This window comes from Triticum aestivum, chromosome 6D, assembly GCF_018294505.1.
Source record: "Triticum aestivum cultivar Chinese Spring chromosome 6D, IWGSC CS RefSeq v2.1, whole genome shotgun sequence".
Lineage (NCBI taxonomy): Eukaryota > Viridiplantae > Streptophyta > Magnoliopsida > Poales > Poaceae > Triticum > Triticum aestivum.
In genome coordinates this window covers 380,814,846-380,833,867 of record NC_057811.1, presented here as the reverse complement: position 1 = coordinate 380,833,867, position 19,022 = coordinate 380,814,846, and the positions used below count along the sequence as shown (strand labels likewise).

The 19,022-nt window shown below is 47.8% G+C and overlaps 1 protein-coding gene across 2 annotated transcripts; it reads right to left on the bottom strand.

Annotated features, from left to right (window-relative positions):
- Positions 1 to 12,505: 12,505 nt before the first annotated feature.
- LOC123145237 (inorganic pyrophosphatase TTM1) lies at positions 12,506 to 18,596 on the bottom strand. 2 transcript variants are annotated; one of them, XM_044564610.1, is made up of 12 exons: positions 18,308 to 18,596; positions 17,222 to 17,586; positions 16,837 to 16,951; positions 16,366 to 16,561; positions 16,082 to 16,195; positions 15,733 to 15,906; positions 15,066 to 15,260; positions 14,825 to 14,947; positions 14,624 to 14,736; positions 14,398 to 14,518; positions 13,996 to 14,256; positions 12,506 to 13,159 (listed from the first exon to the last, which is right to left on the bottom strand). In XM_044564610.1, the coding sequence occupies exons 2-12, from the start codon at positions 17,556 to 17,558 to the stop codon at positions 12,947 to 12,949; spliced, it is 1,962 nt and encodes a 653-aa protein (XP_044420545.1). In that variant the 5' UTR covers positions 17,559 to 17,586; positions 18,308 to 18,596; the 3' UTR covers positions 12,506 to 12,946. The 2 variants fall into 2 exon arrangements, with proteins under 2 accessions (XP_044420545.1, XP_044420546.1); XM_044564611.1 differs by having other exon boundaries at positions 17,222 to 17,600; positions 18,308 to 18,473.
- Between the last annotated feature and the right edge of the window lie 426 nt (positions 18,597 to 19,022).

Below are 19,022 nucleotides of genomic sequence, written 5' to 3'. Positions count from 1 at the left end.
TCTTGAAGTGCCACGGGGGTTGTAACCTCAAACGGGGCGTTGACCATCTCAGTAGTGGCCGTGAGCGTATCTGGGGTTAGCTCGGTGGTTGCCTCCATCTTCTTGGAGCTCTCTGTCTCGTGGGGATCAGCCTCCCGCGTCTGCTCCAATATCGGCAGATCTTTGCCTGGTTCTCCTTGGTCCATCATGAAACTGACGAATACTAGGAGACCACTGAAAGGAAAACACAATCGCAATGACAATGAAACAAAAAAGAGAGTGAGGATCGGTTACTGCTTTGCAAAAGTTCTTTTTTTCCTCTGAACGAAAATATACCAACATCACGGATCCGCTTACCTTCCCTTCGTTCGGAGAGAAGAACAGTGGCAGATGCGAGTATTCCCTTTCTTGAAGATGGTGAGGGAGAAGGATAGTCCAAGGGAGGAGGGGATTCAGCGAAGAATGAAATGATGGTTGCTTCATCCGTCAAACTTACACTGCGGGGAGGTGGGGTTTTGTGATACGACGGCTCGTTACTGCCGTGCTACGACCGGGGTGACTCTCCGCCTGCATACTGCCTTCTAATTTGGTGGATGGCATTTGGGCCCGCGCGCTGCATGGCCCGCATGTCGGTGAACAAAAGTATAACGGCATTCAGTAGAGGGAGACGTTTCAATGACCTAGGAGGAGCCAGAAGCGGTAGAGTGTCTCCACTGTACTAGTAGTAATTGTTTTTCTAGGTAGCTGTAGAGTGTCTCCACTGTACTAGTAGTAATTGTTTCTCTGGGCCCAAGACAAAACAGCCCATCCACACTAGTAAATAGTAAAATCAATTCAAAAGCCCATCCACACTGGGTGCTCTTCTTCCTCCTCGCTCCCACCCACCTCACGTCAGCTCGCTCCACTCGTACCCCCAAATTCCTCACCTGACTCCTACAGAAAACCCCAGCTCCCCTTCTTCCTCACTCCTACAGAAAACCCCCAGCTCCCCTTCTTCTTCGCTCGCACTACAACTAGGCTCGTCATTCGTTACTCTGCTCAAATCCGTGAGCGCGACGCGACGCCCTCGAGGAAAATGGAGTCGGCTGGCCCCAGCGCCAAGAAGATGAGGCTCCCGCCAGCGGCGACGCCTGTTGTAGATCCCGCACCCGGCAGCGCGGGGAGAAGCGGTGACCCCGCCCCCACCGGATCCCAGGAACCCGTAGAATCTCGGGTGGACCGCATCAGCGATCTCCCGGACGCCGTCCTTGGGGAGATCATCTCACTTCTCCCCACCAAGGATTGCTGCCACACCCAAGTCCTCTCAATTCGGTGGCGCCCTCTATGGCGCGCCGTGCCCCTTAATCTCGACTGTCGTCAGCTATCTCTCTTCAATGATTTTGAAATCCCCAGAGCCATCATCTCCTCCCACCAGGGCTCCATTCAAAGCCTCTGCATCCCGTCATGCTACCTGAGCAAGCATACCATGCCCTGCACGGTGGACGCCTGGCTGAAATCCCCTGAATTCACAGAACTACAGCTGCTTGAGTTCTACTATTCCCCTGGAAATCACATACCACATACCGAACGCCATGAACTTGTGCCCTCAGCACCGATGTCCATCTCGCGGTTTTCGTCCTCTCTCCACACCGCCACCTTTGCGTTGTGCTACCTACCAGACAATCTGGTACTAAACCTTCGACTCCCATTTCTCAAGAAACTTTCACTTGTGCGGGTTCGTATATCGGAGGCCTCATTGCACAGCATCATCCACTCTAGTTGCCCTGCGCTGGAGTGCTTGGTGCTTGTTTTCACAGTTAGAATCGGTTGTCTCCAAATAAAGTCGCCTAACCTTGTAAGAATTGGAATTTCTTTTGACGGAAGGTAGCTCATCATCCAAGATGCCCCTTCACTTCAAAGGTTGATCCTTGATTCTAGTTATTCACCGTTGCAAATAACCGTCCTCTCTGTGCCTAAACTGGAGACCTTGGGTGTAATACATGATCTCTGTGCTCATTTCAATATGGTGTTTGGCTCCACAGTTCTTCAGGTACTTTATATTATCATCTACACTTGTAACCATAAGCTGCATTTTAAATTTCTGCGCATAATTTATATATCATTTTGGAGTACACATTTTGTACTAATATTATGTTCTATGCTCAATGAAGAGTTTCTCCATGGATGGCCTATCAATGGTGCTGGATTATGTCAATATCTTATATATCCAAATGAATAGTTTTGATCTGAACAAGATTATTGGCTTGCTGCAATGCTTTCCATGTCTGGAGAAGTTGTATATAAAGGTGATAATTTCATGCACATTGGAAGCCCGCATATAGTGTACTAGAATTAACCGTTCAGCTGTTGCTCTTTTGACACTCTTCTTTTAGACCTTAACTGTTTTCAATCTTCATGTCTATTTAGGCAACGGGACGGGGTAAGAAAGTTATAACCAATCAGTGGATTTGTAAGCATCGGGATTTTCTCACTTCTCATGAGATTGGATTGAAGACAATAACGCTAGAACGATATGTAGCCAACCGTGCAAACACAAGATTTGTCACATTCTTCCTGCTGAATGCGAGGTTACTATTGTCCATCAGGCTTAAGTTTATCAGCAACATGGTTTTGACGGATGGGTATGTCGAAGAGGAAAAAAAGGAGTTTCAGGTGGGCAAAAGAGCTTCTGAACGTGCCAGGCTTCTATTTACAACATATTGTGGTCATAATCCAGTAAATTTTACGACCTAGGATGTTCATTCTATGGACCTGACCGATCCATTTGACTGTGACTGCCGAAAACAGTGCTGGAGTTAGATGTTGTTGCCCTTTTCAATCTGGTTTTTTTTGTAAACCTGATGAACAATTAACCCTCGTGCTTTTGTACAGTTTGTAAGCTGGAGTTAGATGTTCCTGCCCTTTTCAACACGGCTGTGACTGTCATATTTTCTTTGAAACAAGGCAAATGGCTTGCCATTCGTTTAATTTAGAGTGAAATATTGTAACAAATCCCAACCAAGGGAAATAACATCACTCTCGCCGGCTGCTTGAGTTCACTGTGCATTACAGAAGCCAAGTGATTAGCCCCCACCAGCACCCACAACCTTATTTCGAACTAGCACATCAAATGGGCTGTAAATTTTCATAGGAAAGGCTGCATGACCGTGACAGATTTGGATTCAGACATTTGGGACCCGTGAGGAAATAGCCCATCCAAGGTGGTGTCGACTTACTAGCCAGTCAACAAACGATTCTTCCTACCAGCCGTTGGATTGACATCCAACATCTGTCGTGTATCTTCTATCTCTTGTCTTCTTCTTCCTCCAGCCGCCCAAACCAAACCACCCCGTCGGCTCCGCCTGCTCCCGCCTCCCATGGCTGGCTGCGCCTCCGCCGCCCTACCGTACGTACCCTCCAACGTTGGCCAGTCCCTCCCTCTATTCCCCCACACGTCCTGTTATTCTCCGGCGACGTCAGCCCCAACATGCACCCGCGCCCTAACCAGTCAACCCTCGTACTCCCCTCCGCCTGCGACTGGACCGGCACATCTTCAACGGCTCCTGTTCGTTTCGTCCAAGGCCTCGCCGTCGTCCTCTGCCTTGTGGCCTTGGTTCGCTCGCCGTGCGCGGTGCGCCGCCCTCTTGCGTTGTCAACGTCGTCAACAACCAAGAGGAACAACAAGATGACTGTACGTGGAGAGGATGATAGTAGGGACCCACCAGCGTCATGGCAGTACGCAAGCAAGTGCCTCTATAGTACAAGCCCAAAAATATGGTTCCTCCTAATGGTTGGACATCTGGGGCTCACACCATTGTCAACGTAGTCAATAAACGAGAGAATTACACTACGAGCGGCTGACACCAGGGACCCAGCAAGTCGCGCAGTTTTTTTTGAGGAACAAGCAGTTGTTATTTATGCTAGTTTTAGCGATGGATCAGGGTAACAACGGGGCTGTGTGGGGGCTATGGCCTGTCTAGCCAGGGTTTTATTTATGTTTACCACATCATGAGCCCAGTTGTGTTTTTTTCTTGCTGAAAATGGCTAGCCCAGTTCTATTTTTTAAAGAAATACCCAAACAAGGCCTACTTGCTTTATCGGCCCTGCTGGGCTGCAAATCATTCAAGACGAGAAGAGTTTCATTCCGTTTGCCCAGAAATGGGCTGTACATTTTAAAAACACATCAAACCGGGAATTAGTTTCAATTTTTTTCATTACAAGATCTTAAATTCCATTGATTTTTATGCGTGGACAATTATTTGGATTTTATATTTATATAAATTATTTTTCAAAATAGTTTGAATGTGAATCAATATTTCTGAATTAAAAATAGTTGACCGCGCCGAAATATGCAAAATTTCATATACTTTTTAACCGTGGCCACAATATGGGGTGTAATGCTAACAAAAAGAAGATGGGCTCCAAAAAAATTCTTAAGAATTAGAAAATGGGTTGTACATTATTAGAAATAATGGCAGATGGGCTGTATGCTGTTTTCCATAGATTTGAGGCTGACTTGTGCGCCTACTACAGGTTGACGCGTATGCTTTCATAAAAAAAAGGTTGACGCACACGCAACGCCCTGTCAACTTAGTCAACACACGAGAGCAGTGACTATTGGATGTCCATCCAACGGCTGTCGTGCTTCTTCAATCTCTGCTCTTCATGCTCCAGCCGCTCAAACAAGCGCCGGCGGGACTGCCTGCTCCCTCCTCCCGCGGCCGGCTATGCTGCCGCGCAGGCTTCACGGCCCCACCGTACTCCCATCGCTGGCCTAGCCATCCCTCTACTCACCCACACATGCTGTTATTCTCCGGCGACGGCGGACAAACCAGTAAACCCTCGTACTCCTCCGCGTGGGAAACAACTGCCGAGTATTCCCTGGCTCCGTGTCGTTCCCTTCCTAGGCCTCGCCGTCGTCCACCGCCCTGGTGCTCTCGGCGCAGCCTGGTCAACGTGGTCAATGAACGACATCCATCGGAAGTGGACTGTACGTGGAGAGGCTGACAGCTGGGTCCACGGCCGCACGCAAGGAAATGCCTCCTTATTACGCGCAAAATAATGATTCCTCCACCTGACAGCTAGGACCCACAGGAAGGGCCTCTGTATTTCGCGAAAAAAACGTTCCCCCCGCTGACAGGTCGGACCCACTAGCTATATCTTCGCACGCAAGGAAGTGCCTCCTTATTACGCCAAAAAAAAATGAATACCCCCCTGCTAGCTGGGACCCACCATATTGTTGGGCTGACTTGTGGGCCTACTAAGTTGACGGGGACGGAGGGCTTTGTCAACTTAGTCAATACTCCAGTGACCATATGATGTCCATCCAACGGCCATAGTGCTTCTTCAACCTCTGGTCTTCTTGCTCCAGCCGCCCAAAGCAGCGCCGGTCGTGCCGCCTGCTCCTGCCTCACGTGGCCGGCTGTGCTACCGCGGAGGCCTCACCGCCCTCATACTACTCCCACCACTGGCCAGGCCATCCCTCCACTCACCCACAGCCCCTGTTATTCTGCGGCGAAGGCAGCCTCACACCGCAGCCGAACCAGTGAACGCTCGTACTCCTCTCCACGTGGGCATCCACTGCCGCGTCTTGCCCGGCTCCGCGTCGTCCCCTTCCTAGGCCTCGCCGTCGTCCACCGCCGTGGTGCTCTCGGCGCGGCGTGGTCAATGTGGTCAACGACCGACTTCCATCGGAAGAGTACTATACGTGGAGAGGCTGACAGCTGGGTCCACGGCACCCGCAAGGAAGTGCCTCCTTATTACGCGGAAAATAATTATTCCTCCACCTGACAGCGGGGACCCACCGGACGGGCCACCGTATTTCGCGAAAAAAAGTTCCCCGCTGTCAGCTCGGACCCACCGGAAGTGCCTCCTTATTACGCACAAAAAAATGAATACTCCCCCGGCTAGCTGGGACCCACCTTGATGGGAGGCTGACTTGTGGGCCTACTAAGTTGACGGGGACGAAAGGCTTTGTCAACTTAGTCAATATGAACGATTCTAACTCCAGTGACCGTACGATGTCCATCCAACGGCCGTAGTGCTTCTTCAACCTCTGGTCTTCTTGCTCCAGCCGCCCAAAGCAGCACCGGTCGTGCCGCATGCTCCTGCCTCCCGTGGCCGGCTGTGCTGCCACAGAGGCCTCACCGCCCCCTACTATTCCCACCGCTGGCCAGGCCCTGCGGCGACGGCAGCCTCACACCACAGCCGAACCAGTGAACCCTCGTACTCCTCTCCGCGCGGGCTTCCACTGCCGCGTCTTTCCCGGCTCCGCGTAGTCCCCTTCCTAGGCCTCGCCGTCATCCACCGCCGTGGTGCTCTCCGCGCGGCGTGGTCAACATGGTCAAGGAACGACTTCCATCGGAAGAGTACTGTACGTGGAGAGGCTGACAGCTGGGTCCACGGCCACAGCCCAGTTTTTTTGTGATTTGCCAAATAAGTCGCTTTGTCAGGCCTGTTGGGCTGCAAATCTTTCAAGACGAGGAGAGCTTTCATTCGGCTGGCCGAGAAAATGGCCCATCAGTAATGAGAAATGGGTTGTACATTTTTAAAACACATCAAACCGGTAATTAGTTTCAAATATCTTTTTTTTCATTTCAAGATTTTAAATTACATTAATTTTTATGCATGGAGAATTTGTTGGATTTTATATTGATATACATTTATTTTTAAAATCAGTTTGAATGTGAGTCGAAATTTCGGGATTAAAAACAGTTCGGACCGCACCGAAATATGCAAAATTTCGTATAATTTTTTAACCGTGGCCACAATATGGGCTGTAATGCTAACAAAAAGAATATGGGCTGCAAAAAAAACCTTAAGAATTAGCAAATGGGCTATAAATTATTAGAAATAATGGCAGATGGGTTGTATGCTGTTTTCCACAGATTTGAGGCTTTCCTAAAAAAAAGTTGACGCACAAGCACTGACTGTTGGATGTCCATCCAACGGCCGTCGTGCTTCTTCAATCTATGCTCTTCCTGCTCCAGCCGCTCAAACAAGCGCCGGCGGGACTGCCTGCTCCCTCCTCCCCGCGGCCGGCTGTGCTGCCACGCAGGCCTCACCGCCCCACCGTACTCCCATCGCTGGCCTAGCCATCCCTCTACTCACCCACACCTGCTGTTATTCTCCGACGACAGCAAACGAACCAGTAAACCCTCGTACAGTCGTACTCCCCTCCGCGTGGGAAACAACTGCCGAGTCTTCCCTGCCTCCGTGTCGTCCCCTTCCTAGGCCTCGACGTCGTCCACCGCCGTGGTGCTCTCGGCTCGGCATGGTCAATGTGGTCAATGATCAACTTCCATCGGAAGAGTACTGTGCGTGGAGACGCTGACAGCTGGGTCCACGGCCGCAGCAAGGAAGTGCCTCCTTATTACGCGCAAAATAATTATTCCTCCACCTGACAGCGGGGACCCACCGGACGGGCCACCGTATTTCGCGAAAAAAACGTTTCCCCCCTGACTGCTGGGACCCACCAGCTACACCTTCACACGCAAGGAAGTGCCTGACAGTCGGGACCCACCTGGTCGAAGCGTACGTAGCGTTGTCATTCTGGTCGCGAACATGTACGTACATATATACTGGTGGATGTAGAGGCGCGCACGTGTCGTAGTAGAGGCGCGCACGTAGCATGTACACGTACGTACAGCGGACAGGGTGCAAGAAAGAAAATACGGCCACGTATGTGTACATACGGGCGGGGTCTCGAACGCCTACTCGCGCATACGTACGGCGAGGGCTCGTTGACATGGCTGGGTCAGAAGGGAGAAACAGCGTCGTCGTCGTGTTCATGGGGAGGCAACGGAATGCGTCGTGTTCATGGGGAGGCAACGGAATGCGTCGTGTTCATCGGGAGGCAACGGAACGCGTGGGAGCCAACCGGCTGGGTCGAAACGGAATGCGTGGTCGTGTTCATCGGGAGGGCTTGGATGGAACAGGCGATGGAAACGAGGCCTGGTGTACCGCAGAACGGAGGAAACGGCCTTGTGTTCGACCGGCCACGTTCGAAACGGGATCCTATTCATCGGGAGGGATCTGGCGTACCGCAAAACGGACGAAACGGACCTCCTACAGTCGAAACGGGGGTCCTGTTGATCGGGAGGGGTGTGGCATACCACAAAACGGACGAAACGGACCTCCTACGGTCGAAACGGGGGTCCTGTTGATCGGGAGGGGTGTGGCGTACCGCAAAACGGACGAAACGAACCTCCTACGGTCGAAACGGGGGTCCTGTTCATCGCGAGGGGTGTGGCGTACCGCAAAACGGGACTCCACGGGATACTGTTCATCTCCACCGTCGACCTCCTCCAGCCTCCATGGGCTCCTGTTCATCCAGCCTCCACCGCGCGCTACTCCACCGGCTACTGTTCAACCACCCCTCCACGGGCACCCTCCACGGTCTACTGTTCATCCAGCCCTCCACACCACGGGGTCCTGTTCAACCACCCCTCCACGGGCACCCCTCCACCGTCTACTGTTCATCCAGCCCTCCACCACACCACGGGGTCCTGTTCATCCAGAGGCAACGCCACCGCTCACTGTTCATCCAAACCCCCCCTCCCCCGCAACGCTCACTGTTCATCCCAGAGGCAGCATCGAGCGGCTTCAGCTAGCAGCAGTAGCGAAGGAATCGCTCGATCGGGTTCAGTTAACAGCCATCGATCGATCGCTCGGGTTCAGTAACGCGTAGCCTGCAGTGCAATCGCTCGGATTCAGTTAGAGCCCAACGCCTCGCTCGGGTTTAGTTAGAGCCAACGCCTCGCACACACGCGCGTATGTGTACGAGAGAAACGCGCATCGCTCGGCCCCCGACCTCCCACCGTAACCGGGAACTCCCCAAAATTTTCCTCGCCCTCGCTTCTACCACGGTTTTTTCCGTCATGGACGGCCCAAAGAATGTCATGCAGCTGCGTCTCCGGCCCGCCCAGGACGAAAAGCCCATTTTCTGTCATGATTTTTTGTCATAGAAGTAGGAGCCCACCACATCTATGATGATACCCGGTTTTGTCACAATTATCGTCATAGAAGTGTCATATGTATGACAGAAAAAAAATTCGTTCGGCCCAAAATGTCATGGATGTGTCTTTTTTTTGTAGTGTCATGTGGTCAGACAACTGGCAGCTAGATCAACAGGTTTCAAAGCTTCAATACAAATTCCCCCGGCTCTTTTCATATGTCAAGGACCCCTGGATCACCGTTAAAGAGTTCTTTGACACACAAGATGTGTTCCAGCACTTCCATCTTCCATTATCTAGCCAGGCTTTTGATGGCCTGACCACTCTCCAGTCCATGATGGACGTCCACAATAGAGAACCAGGGTCCAAAGATGTTTGGTTTTGGCATGGCACTGACAAGGGATATAAGCCAAAGATGTTCTACTCCCATACTTTTGCAGCAGAGTCCTTCAACCCTTTGACCACTTGGATCTGGAAGTCCTCCTGTACAATGAAAATCAAGGTTTTTGCTTGGATGCTCATTATGGACAGATTAAACACAAAGGACATGGTGGAAAGGAGGCATTGGCATCTGGAGGATGGAGTCAATTGTGTTCTATGTCCTTTGTAGGCTAGGGAAACAAGAGATCATATGTTCTTCAATTGTAACTTCAGTGTCAGAGTCTGGAACTATTTGCAAGTTGATTGGTCATCTGGTGACTCCATGACTGATTTGGTTATCAATGCTAGAAGGAGCTTTGGGAAACCCTTCTTCACTGAAGTGGTATTTATTGCATGTTGGAATATATGGATCATCGGAAATGCTAAAGTGTTCAGGCATGAGAGAGCTAGGTTTAATAAATGGCGAAGTGCATTCATTCATGATATTACTCTGATGCAATATAGAGTGAAAGCAGCCTACAAGGATGACCTCCTCAGATGGGTCTCATTTCTGCCTCCTTGAGGCTCTGTTTTGTAATCTTCTCTTTCTTTGTTCTCTCTCTCTTTAGATTAGTCTGATTACCCCTTGTAATCCCCCCTTTGTATTTGTACTCTTTTTTTTAATAAAGTTTTGATATGCTGTGGGGGTTTTCCCCTACAGTTCCCAGTAAAAAAACGAGATTGAACTAGGTATGATGATACCGACGATCGAATCTCGGGCAAGTAACATACCGATGACAAAGGGAATAACATATGTTTTTATTGCGGTTTGACCAATAAAGATCTTCATAGAATATGTAGGAACCAATATGAGCAACCAGGTTCCGCTATTGGTTATTGACCGAAGATGTGTCTCGGTCATGTCTACATAGTTCTCAAACCCGTAGGGTCCGCACGCTTAATGTTCGATGACGATTTGTATTATGAGTTATATGTTTTGGTGACCGAAGTTTGTTCGGAGTCCCGGATGAGATCACGGACATGATGAGGAGTCTCGAAATGGTCGAGAAGTAAAGATTGATATATTGGAAGGTTATATACGGACACCGAAATGGTTCCGAAGAGGTTCAGGGATTTATCAGTACCGGGAGGCTATCGGAACCCCCCGGGAAAGTTAATGGGCCTCATGGGCCATAGTGGAGAGGAGGAGGCAGGCCACAGGAGGTGCCCCCCAAGCCCAATCCGAATTGGACAAGGGGTGGGGGCGCGGCCCCCCCTTTCCTTCTCCTTCTCCCTCTCCACCTCTTTCCCCTTTCCCCCTCTCCGTTGGAAGGAAGGGGGGAGCCGACTAGGACTAGGAGTCCTAGTGGGACTCCCCCCACTTGGCGCGCCCCTAGGGTCGGCCTGCCTCCCCTCTCCTCCTTTATATACGGGGGCGGGGGGCACCCCAAAGACACATCAATTGTTCTCTTAGCCGTGTGTGGTGCCCCCTCCACAGTTTATTCCTCCGGTCATAGCGTTGTAGTGCTTAGGCGAAGCTCTGCGCGGATCACATCACCATCACCGTCACCACGCCGTCATGCTGATGGAACTCTCCCTCGACCCTCTGCTGGATCAAGAGTTCGAGGGACGTCATCGAGCTGAACGTGTGCTGAACACGGAGGTGTCGTACGTTCGGTACTAAGATCGGTTGGATCGCGAAGACGTTCGACTACATCAACCGCGTTAACCTAACGCTTCCGCTTTCGGTCTACGAGGGTATGTGGACACTTTCTCCCCTCTCGTTGCTATGCATCTCCTAGATAGATCTTGCGTGAGCGTAGGAATTTTTTTTAATTGCATGCTACGTTTCCCAACAGGTCCACCACGAGGATGCCGTCGCCGCGACGCCATCCTTACTTGAACAGACTGGTTTCCAAATCCATCCCCAACCATAGGACCGATGGCCTCATCAGGGAAGGATCTAAAGAATCTTTATTCAGCATTGTCATCGTCGCCGCCGAAGCAAAGACAATGAACAACCTAAAAAACTAGACTGCGAGTGAGTAAAAGTGATACACACGCGTGGATCCGGCGACCCCCCTCACCACCGACGACCGAGGTCGCCGGCGGAGGGGAGCCGCCGGAGAGCGGCGTTGGAAGATCGGCCTTCCCTGGCGGCAGGCCGCCGCCAGGGACGAGAGGAAAACAGGAAAGAGTACGTACGCACGCGGTTTGTATTCATTAGCTGGGTTTCAGCCTAGCAGTCGGGTCGGGTTTCATCGGGTTGACCTATACCAGACCCACGCCCGAATAATTACCGGGTTCATCTCAAACCCACGACCCTACCCATGGGTCTAATTCTATACCCATGCCCAAACCCGGCGGGCAACCCCACCCATTAGGGCGCCCATCGGGTCCAACAGTTTCAATTTTTTTACCTTACAAATGATGCAGCAAACATGTGAAGTACGATGGGGTAGCCAGCTCTAAGCCAAAGGTGGACTGGCTGCTAGCTTTAGCATTGCTCACGCCTCCTTGCTGAATAGCTAGTCGAGGTGGTACTAAATGTGAGTTGAATGCACCGGCGCATGTGCACTGCAACTACTATTTGGCATGGGCTGATTACTGCACTCGTTTTGGGCCATAGACACATGCACGAGTGAGCAAGTGAGTACTCGTATGGGCCTACTTGTTGTGCCTTGTTTCTGTTAATTTTTTTGTGCGTGATGACTGCTACTGCAGTTCGTGGTCGAATTTTATAGAGTAGGTTAGTACATACTCCTACTAATATATGCAGTGCATTTATATAAATGACCAAATGTAATACGTGATAAATAATTTATTATATTAACAATATTAAATGGGCAACCCATCGGATAACCCGCTGGCATAAACTTGTGTCCATACCCTACCTACGATTAATCGGATTACCCATAGGTAAGACCCATGGGCGAAGTCGGCGACCAATACCTACCCATTCGGGTTGGGTGCCCATGGGCGCCCATGCCCGTGGGCAGGATTGCCGGGTTGAGCTGGGTTACACTAACATATACTGTAATCTACTTGCATGGCGTTGCAGATGCCAACAGTACGGTGTCACCAGAATCCTTTTGTGTGCGTGATAGATTAATGGTCACATCAAAGCTTGTGCAACAACAATTTAAGGGCATGACAGCGCTGGAAAGTAAAACCGCATGCAGCTGTAAGAACCAGTCTCCCGTAAGGGCAAAGTCATGCTGACTGTCGAGACAGGTGGGAAGAAAGATTTCAGTAAAGCCTATGCAGCTATGTGGCAACATTATCAGGAATTAAGGACTGTGAGCGGTACCCCCAAAATTTATTGATACTGGGATTTCCAGTATCGACTACAGGCAGAGTATGTATGCCTCCGGTACATAGTTTTTTCCCGACCTTTTCGAAGTATCTCAGCTCAATACCAAAGACTAAACTCTGTTGCTTGCGCTTTGTATATATGAGTTTTCGCCTATCTTGAAAAAAGTATCTACTAGATATGATCCCTATCATGGTGTCCGACTCAAGGACCGACTATAACTTCCAAGAGAAAGTAACAGTTTTGGAGTCCGGGCTCTGGGTACCGAAGATCATTTGAGACTGCTTGGCCTCCTCTGGTTCTTGACTTGACTTGGTGGTGAGCTTCAGAACCGCGCACTTTTCATCGGGTCTCACTCTCGTCAGCCCCTGTTGAGACTCTTGAACACGAAGTACCCAACACTGCCGATTGTCAGGATTATCAACGGACAGATGGCCATGTCAATTCCTTCCTGGATCCGGTTCCTACTCACGGCGTTTCCTTGGCGGGTCAAGACCAAATGATCGTGAAGCAGGTTGGTGAGGTTGTCGAGCTGATGTATTACTTGGCGCTGACCCCTTGATAAGACCATAATCTGCTCAGGAAATAAACCATCCAACAAAGTGAAACGCCAAGATTTGTACACAATAATGTGTAATATTAAAGAGCAAAAGTTTAAATAGCGCAACCAGCACTCATGTATTTAAAGTATTTTACGTTGAACTTTCCATGAGTACCCAACCAAGAGGGTTCAAATTGTGTATACCAACAAAATTATATAAGTCAGGAATATAAATCCACTGACCCTTTGCTATACAGTGTGGCATTTACACTCTAAAGCCTGATCCAACATTCATGTTACATCTACAAGTTGCTAGTTATACTATGTCACTATAATAGTTGAGTTTCTTCATGTCGATTTGGTAGAGACGGGTTCATTTAGGTTGGGCTTCCAATTTATCAAATTGATTTGGGCCAACCAGCGGCAACCGTAACACCGTGATACTGTTATCAAAAGCTGAAGTCTCACTGATTCTCAACCCATTCCAAATCATGATCTGAATAAAATTAATAAAACACTTAATTTCCACAAGTCAGGCATGGTTCTACATCTAGCTCCCAACAAGTTCTGAAAAAGCGTACTTCCAAATAATGCTGCAACATATCCTAAGATTAGACTTGACAGAATCTATTTACCTAATTCAATTTCCAACTATTAGCGAGGTTTGAATTCCGACGCCAAATCTGGTCATTGCTAAACGGTAGCCAATTATCATAATTCACAAATTTATTTCGAAGAGAAGACTACTAGATTGTATATCGTCTATGGATTCAGAAGTACCTTGAGTGAACTTTCAATAGAGCTAAAAACTAAAGGTAAAACTAGGGAAAAGGCAGTCAAGAAAACAGGTGGTAACAGCAGTAAAATACCTCTTCCATCAATGGAGACTCTTTTGAAAGTTGGTTTGATGATGATGAATGGGGTATAAGGGTACCATTACCCAACTGAGAAACAAAGAGATTTGTAGGTGCAGAACCATTACGAGTATCACTTGGAGGAACTAAATTTTGCTGACTCGGTGAAGATTTTATCAGTGTAAATTTTGAGTTAAGATCTTCAACCCGACAGGTAAACTCATCCATCCTCTCATTCAGTGTCGATATCTGTTCTGACAGCTGGTTGATTGCACCCTATGCAAGAGAACAAGTGTCGGAACAAGAATGATTTGAACATCAGCATGCACGTGTGTCAAAATATCATGACAGAACAAGTTCGAAATAGATGTGATTGTTATAGCACCACACAAGAATGAAATATGCTGGAAGGGTCACCTGATTAATCACAGGAGGTTCAGGAGTTCGCCGACTGCCAAACCTTCGGTTGCTTTCAGTCAGTTTATTCAATTTCACAATACTTTTATCTCCGTGTGTTGAATACGAATGAGATAGCCCACTGGAAGGTATCCACAAGAGAATGTCAGCCTCATTCAGGTTCCAACGTTTCAACAAATCAATCAATCACAGGAGATTAAACTAGGAACAGATGACATGAAGAAACCTTTTCATAAGTTCGTTTCTCCTATCAGCAGAGGCCCGGGAAAAAGCTTCTTTTGGACTTGAAACCAGCTCATCATCAATGCTGAGCTTTGTCCTCAGATCATCTGGTAATGCCTGAACATCATCTTTGTCACATACCACTGCCAAAACTAAGCAGTATAGCTAGCAGTAAGGTGGAAGATTTACTTTGTAAAGTACATACCATAACATCATTCATCAGTTTCTCCAGTTGAATTTGTTCAATATACGTGCGTGGGATATAAGAACCATCCAAACCTAACTGCTCTGCTACAAATTTGACATAAAGTCTGTCTCTACCTTGCACCTTAATAAGAGAGAAGCAAGGTAAGAAATTTCTTAACAAGTTGCAGGCTCAAAAATAATAATGAGTTTAGTAGTCAAAACATATGCAAGTCAAATCATATAGACATATAAATGCTCACCTGTATATACCTTCGGTTAAGTTGCTCCAGCCAGTCAATTTTAACAGTAGCCTTGCCATCAGAAAACACACGGCTGCTTCTCTTCAGTATAGCTGCTATAGTATATCCCAACGCCATCAAACCACCAAGAAGACGTACACTGACTTCAAAAGTAATCCTCGGTGATATGATAAAAGGATTATCAGTCACCCACTCCTTCAAATTATCAAAAAACACAAGTTAGTCAGCAAACAAGAACGCTTAACATAGTTCACATAGGGCAAGATATAACATTAACTAAAAAGCTAACATAGGGTAGTACCTCAGTTAACTACTGCGGTAGAGGATACTATAAGTTTGCAGAGAAGATCAAGTAAAATGCATGGAGTTAACAATTTGCATATATGAATATAAAAGGGGAATATAGTTAAGAATCGGCTGATCTTTCCTTTTCTTTTTAGACCCACTACACAAGTAGGCTTTGTCTTTATGAGCTGCAGGTGCTTAATTGTCAAATTTGAATATTCTAGCAAGGAGAAGATTCCTGAAGCCATCATATGGAATAAGGCAGCAACTAAATAAGTGAGAACTGATGACATGAAGAAACCGAAATGTAATATTTCTAACAGAAAACCCAACAATACCCTTCACAACTATATAGTACATATAGTCATGAAAGAGGGCATACCTCAAACATCAGATTATATTTCCCTTCCCTATTCCGCATTCTCAGATAAGATTGGCATGCTTCTGGATCTTCACCCGGTGGAAGTAAATAGATATCATAAGTTTCTTCATTGCTTTCAGTTTGATCTTCGCCAAGAGCAGCTTTGATTTGATCAGGTGTTAGAGACCGTGGTGACTGTGACAGTACGCATCCAAGAGTCAGGTCATCTTACTAAACCAATAGATCATTATTTATTATTCAAGCTATGGCATTTCTAAAAATATCAACACTCAGCCATCTTGTAACCAGAAAATCCAAATTGATTGGACATGGATGACAAAAAGATTGAACATAATTGAGGAAGACTTACCTTCAGAATATACATAGGATTCTGGAACCCTGAGAAAGGGTTGAACTTGTTGATAATTCTTATGTGCGCTGTCTTCAAATCCGGCTCAATGAAAGCCTTGTACATTGGATAAACCTGAAAATACCATCTTCCACCATGTTAGACCACACACATTGCCGGATAAAATACTACGTGCGCTAATATTAACCCGTAAACCGCAGATTTTTTCTATAATGACCTTTTACGGGAGCAAGAAAACACAAGGAAAGAGCAGATATAGATTCAAGTTCAAAAGGTCAAGCAACCGTTTCTGAGATCTGGTGAATTATTTCCTCAGGCTCCTGGCCAGCTCGTTGTATGTCCCTTAGGACCCTCTTCACCAGGTCAAAATGAACACCACCAGTGACAGAAACACGCAGATCCAGTATTGGCCGTAACTTATCACTCAGTGCATATATACCTTCAATAATAACAATCCTGGAGCTAGGGACATCAACTGTTCTGTTGGCCATAAGAAAATGATATAGTTAGATAAGATCAATCATGGTGAAATATGAGCCTAATTTTCTACTCCCTCCGTTCCTAAATATAAGTCTTTGTAGAGATTCTACTAGGTGGACTACATGCGGAGCAAAATGAATGAATCTACACTTAAAATGCATCTATATACATCCGTATGTGGTTTATAGTGGAATCTCTACAAAGACTTATATTTAGGAACGGAGGGAGTAGTACATAATGTAAAGATCGCAGTGATGACGCAAGAATGTTTCTACCTGTATCCAGTCCGGCAACTCATCTTGAAATCATATATTGGAACCTGAACGGACCTTCCTTCCTTCAAGCCATGAATATTTTCCAACAGTGTGTCATAATCTGTTAGACGTGGATCTGACAAAATTTTACAAATACATATATCAGTTACTCAAGTTAGCATTTAGCACCACTCCTGACTAAATGAATACAGTCCCATCCCATGCAAAAAGTTACTAATATTTCTATTATATACTAAATCATATGCAAATATTACTGCAGAGACATGTGGTTCCAAGTAAGAACCATAAGATAATGCATAGATTATGTAATGTAAATTATAAGTATTTCTTATTACAGGAATCTTCCTATTGTAACAGAAGTAGCCATCCAGATTAGTTGTGTTACCATCAAAATTGCCATCAACTATGCGACTTGCATCATTGTAGTTGTCCATTGATATGACAGCAACACTGGGCATGAAATTGAGGACCTTCTCAGTAAACACCGTCTTACCAGCCCCAGAGGGGCCAGCAACTCCCACAAATATTATCCCTTCATTGTTCTGCACCAGGAGCTGGATGGCGCGGATCATGACAAAGAAGCCTTTCTCAAAAGACAGTGGCTCTGGAAAGGGGACGATCTCATAGCGGCTTGTGTCCTTCCTTTTCACCAGCTGGACCTGGTCACGCAGAAGGCCATTCCGCTTCCTTGGCGACTCGGACAGGGAATCACTGCGCTCCATTCAAAAGAAGTCTCCGAGACAACTTAACCTACAACAAAGAACCTTAAGTATCAAGAGTCAACAATGACATGCTGAAAGAAATGTGGTGTACCAGAACATAAAGGAACTGTAACTGAAATAATCACATCACTGGAATTGCAGAATCTCTCAACGTCCCTACAATAGTGCAACTGAAATCTATGAAGAGACAGACAGGACACAGTTAACTAGTCTACTGGTAATCCTTTGCGCACAGGTGAGGGAGGACAAGAGCACAGTTAACAAAAGACAGACAGTACATGGACCTTGCAACTGAGCTCTATTACGGGGCAGACAGGAGAGGGACCTCGCAACTACAGGGGATGGGCTTCGGGGCCCCGTGCAGGTTCCATCAAGGTACTGAAACCTTCCACTTGAATCGTCCACTGAATGACAAGGTACTCAACTCTTGCAGATGGGTAACTAACCTACTACCGACCAAACTCGCAAGTAATCCAGGCTGCGAACTCGCGGCAGAACTGCAGGGCCGGGCCTTGACGTGGGGCATATGCGGGTTCAGTTCGGAAAACAAATTTGAAGCGGCGTGGGAAGGAGCCGACGCTCCGGGAGGAAAGCCAGGGCCGTCACGAGAACCAGCCGCGCCGTCCTGCGGGGAGGAGGAGAGCCGCGGCGCAATGGGGCGAGGTCGCGATTTTGGCGGCGAGGGGGAGGAGGAGGCGGCGGCGGCGGGGAGCCCGGAGACGATCGAGAAAATGAGGAGAGCAGCTCACCGGAGGGGCGGCGGCGGGGGAGGAGGGCTCCGGTCGCCGGCGACCTGGGCGGCGAGGCGGGTCCGCGGCCCTGTTCTCCGTGTCAGGCGCCGCTGCTGGGCTTCGATCGAGTAGAGGAAGCTCGAGGAAGGAAGGGAGGGGTGTTTTTGCAACTGGATGGGAATTTCGGATCCGGGGCCTATTTTTTGGGGTAGAAAAATGAGAAAAAACGGGTAGACGATTCTTTCTAGGTTTTCGTGATTTGTTTCCACATCCAGAGGGGAATAATTTCCTGCCTTCTTTTGCTGCTTTGCTTGTACTCCTTTGGGGCTCCGCGCAGGCTAGTTTCTATATATGCACTTGATATTTTTGAAGCGCTCTGGGATATGTTAGGCGTCCAACATTGAATGGAATTTTTTGTCATGATGACCAGATATCGCCTGTCCTCGTCGTACACCGTCACATAAGCTACACATGCATGGATTAAATCATTTTTTCTCGAAAAAAAGAATTAAATCATTTTTAGGGTTTATAATCCTTGTGCATCTTAAATGCAGAGATTCGAAGCTAAACTCTTATGTAGTTGTACCACCTTAGATACATCAGAAGAGCCAAGCTTCCTTAAAATAAATAAAAAATCTAATTGTGCACCGGCGAAGCTCCTCTAAAGCAAGGTAGGGCGGCCGCCCCACCTGAATGTTCTTGAAGAGGGTGACACATGGAGTGATTGTGAGGA

Coding starts and splice junctions, on each gene's coding strand:
- LOC123145237 (XM_044564610.1), bottom strand. CDS start 17,558: ATGGAGCGCAGTGATTCCCTGTCCGAGTCGCCAAGGAAGCGGAATGGC. Junction 14,948..15,065: donor TTAACCGAAGGTATATACAG/GTGAGCATTTAT, acceptor TCTCTTATTAAG/GTGCAAGGTAGAGACAGACT. Junction 14,737..14,824: donor AACTGATGAATGATGTTATG/GTATGTACTTTA, acceptor GATGATGTTCAG/GCATTACCAGATGATCTGAG.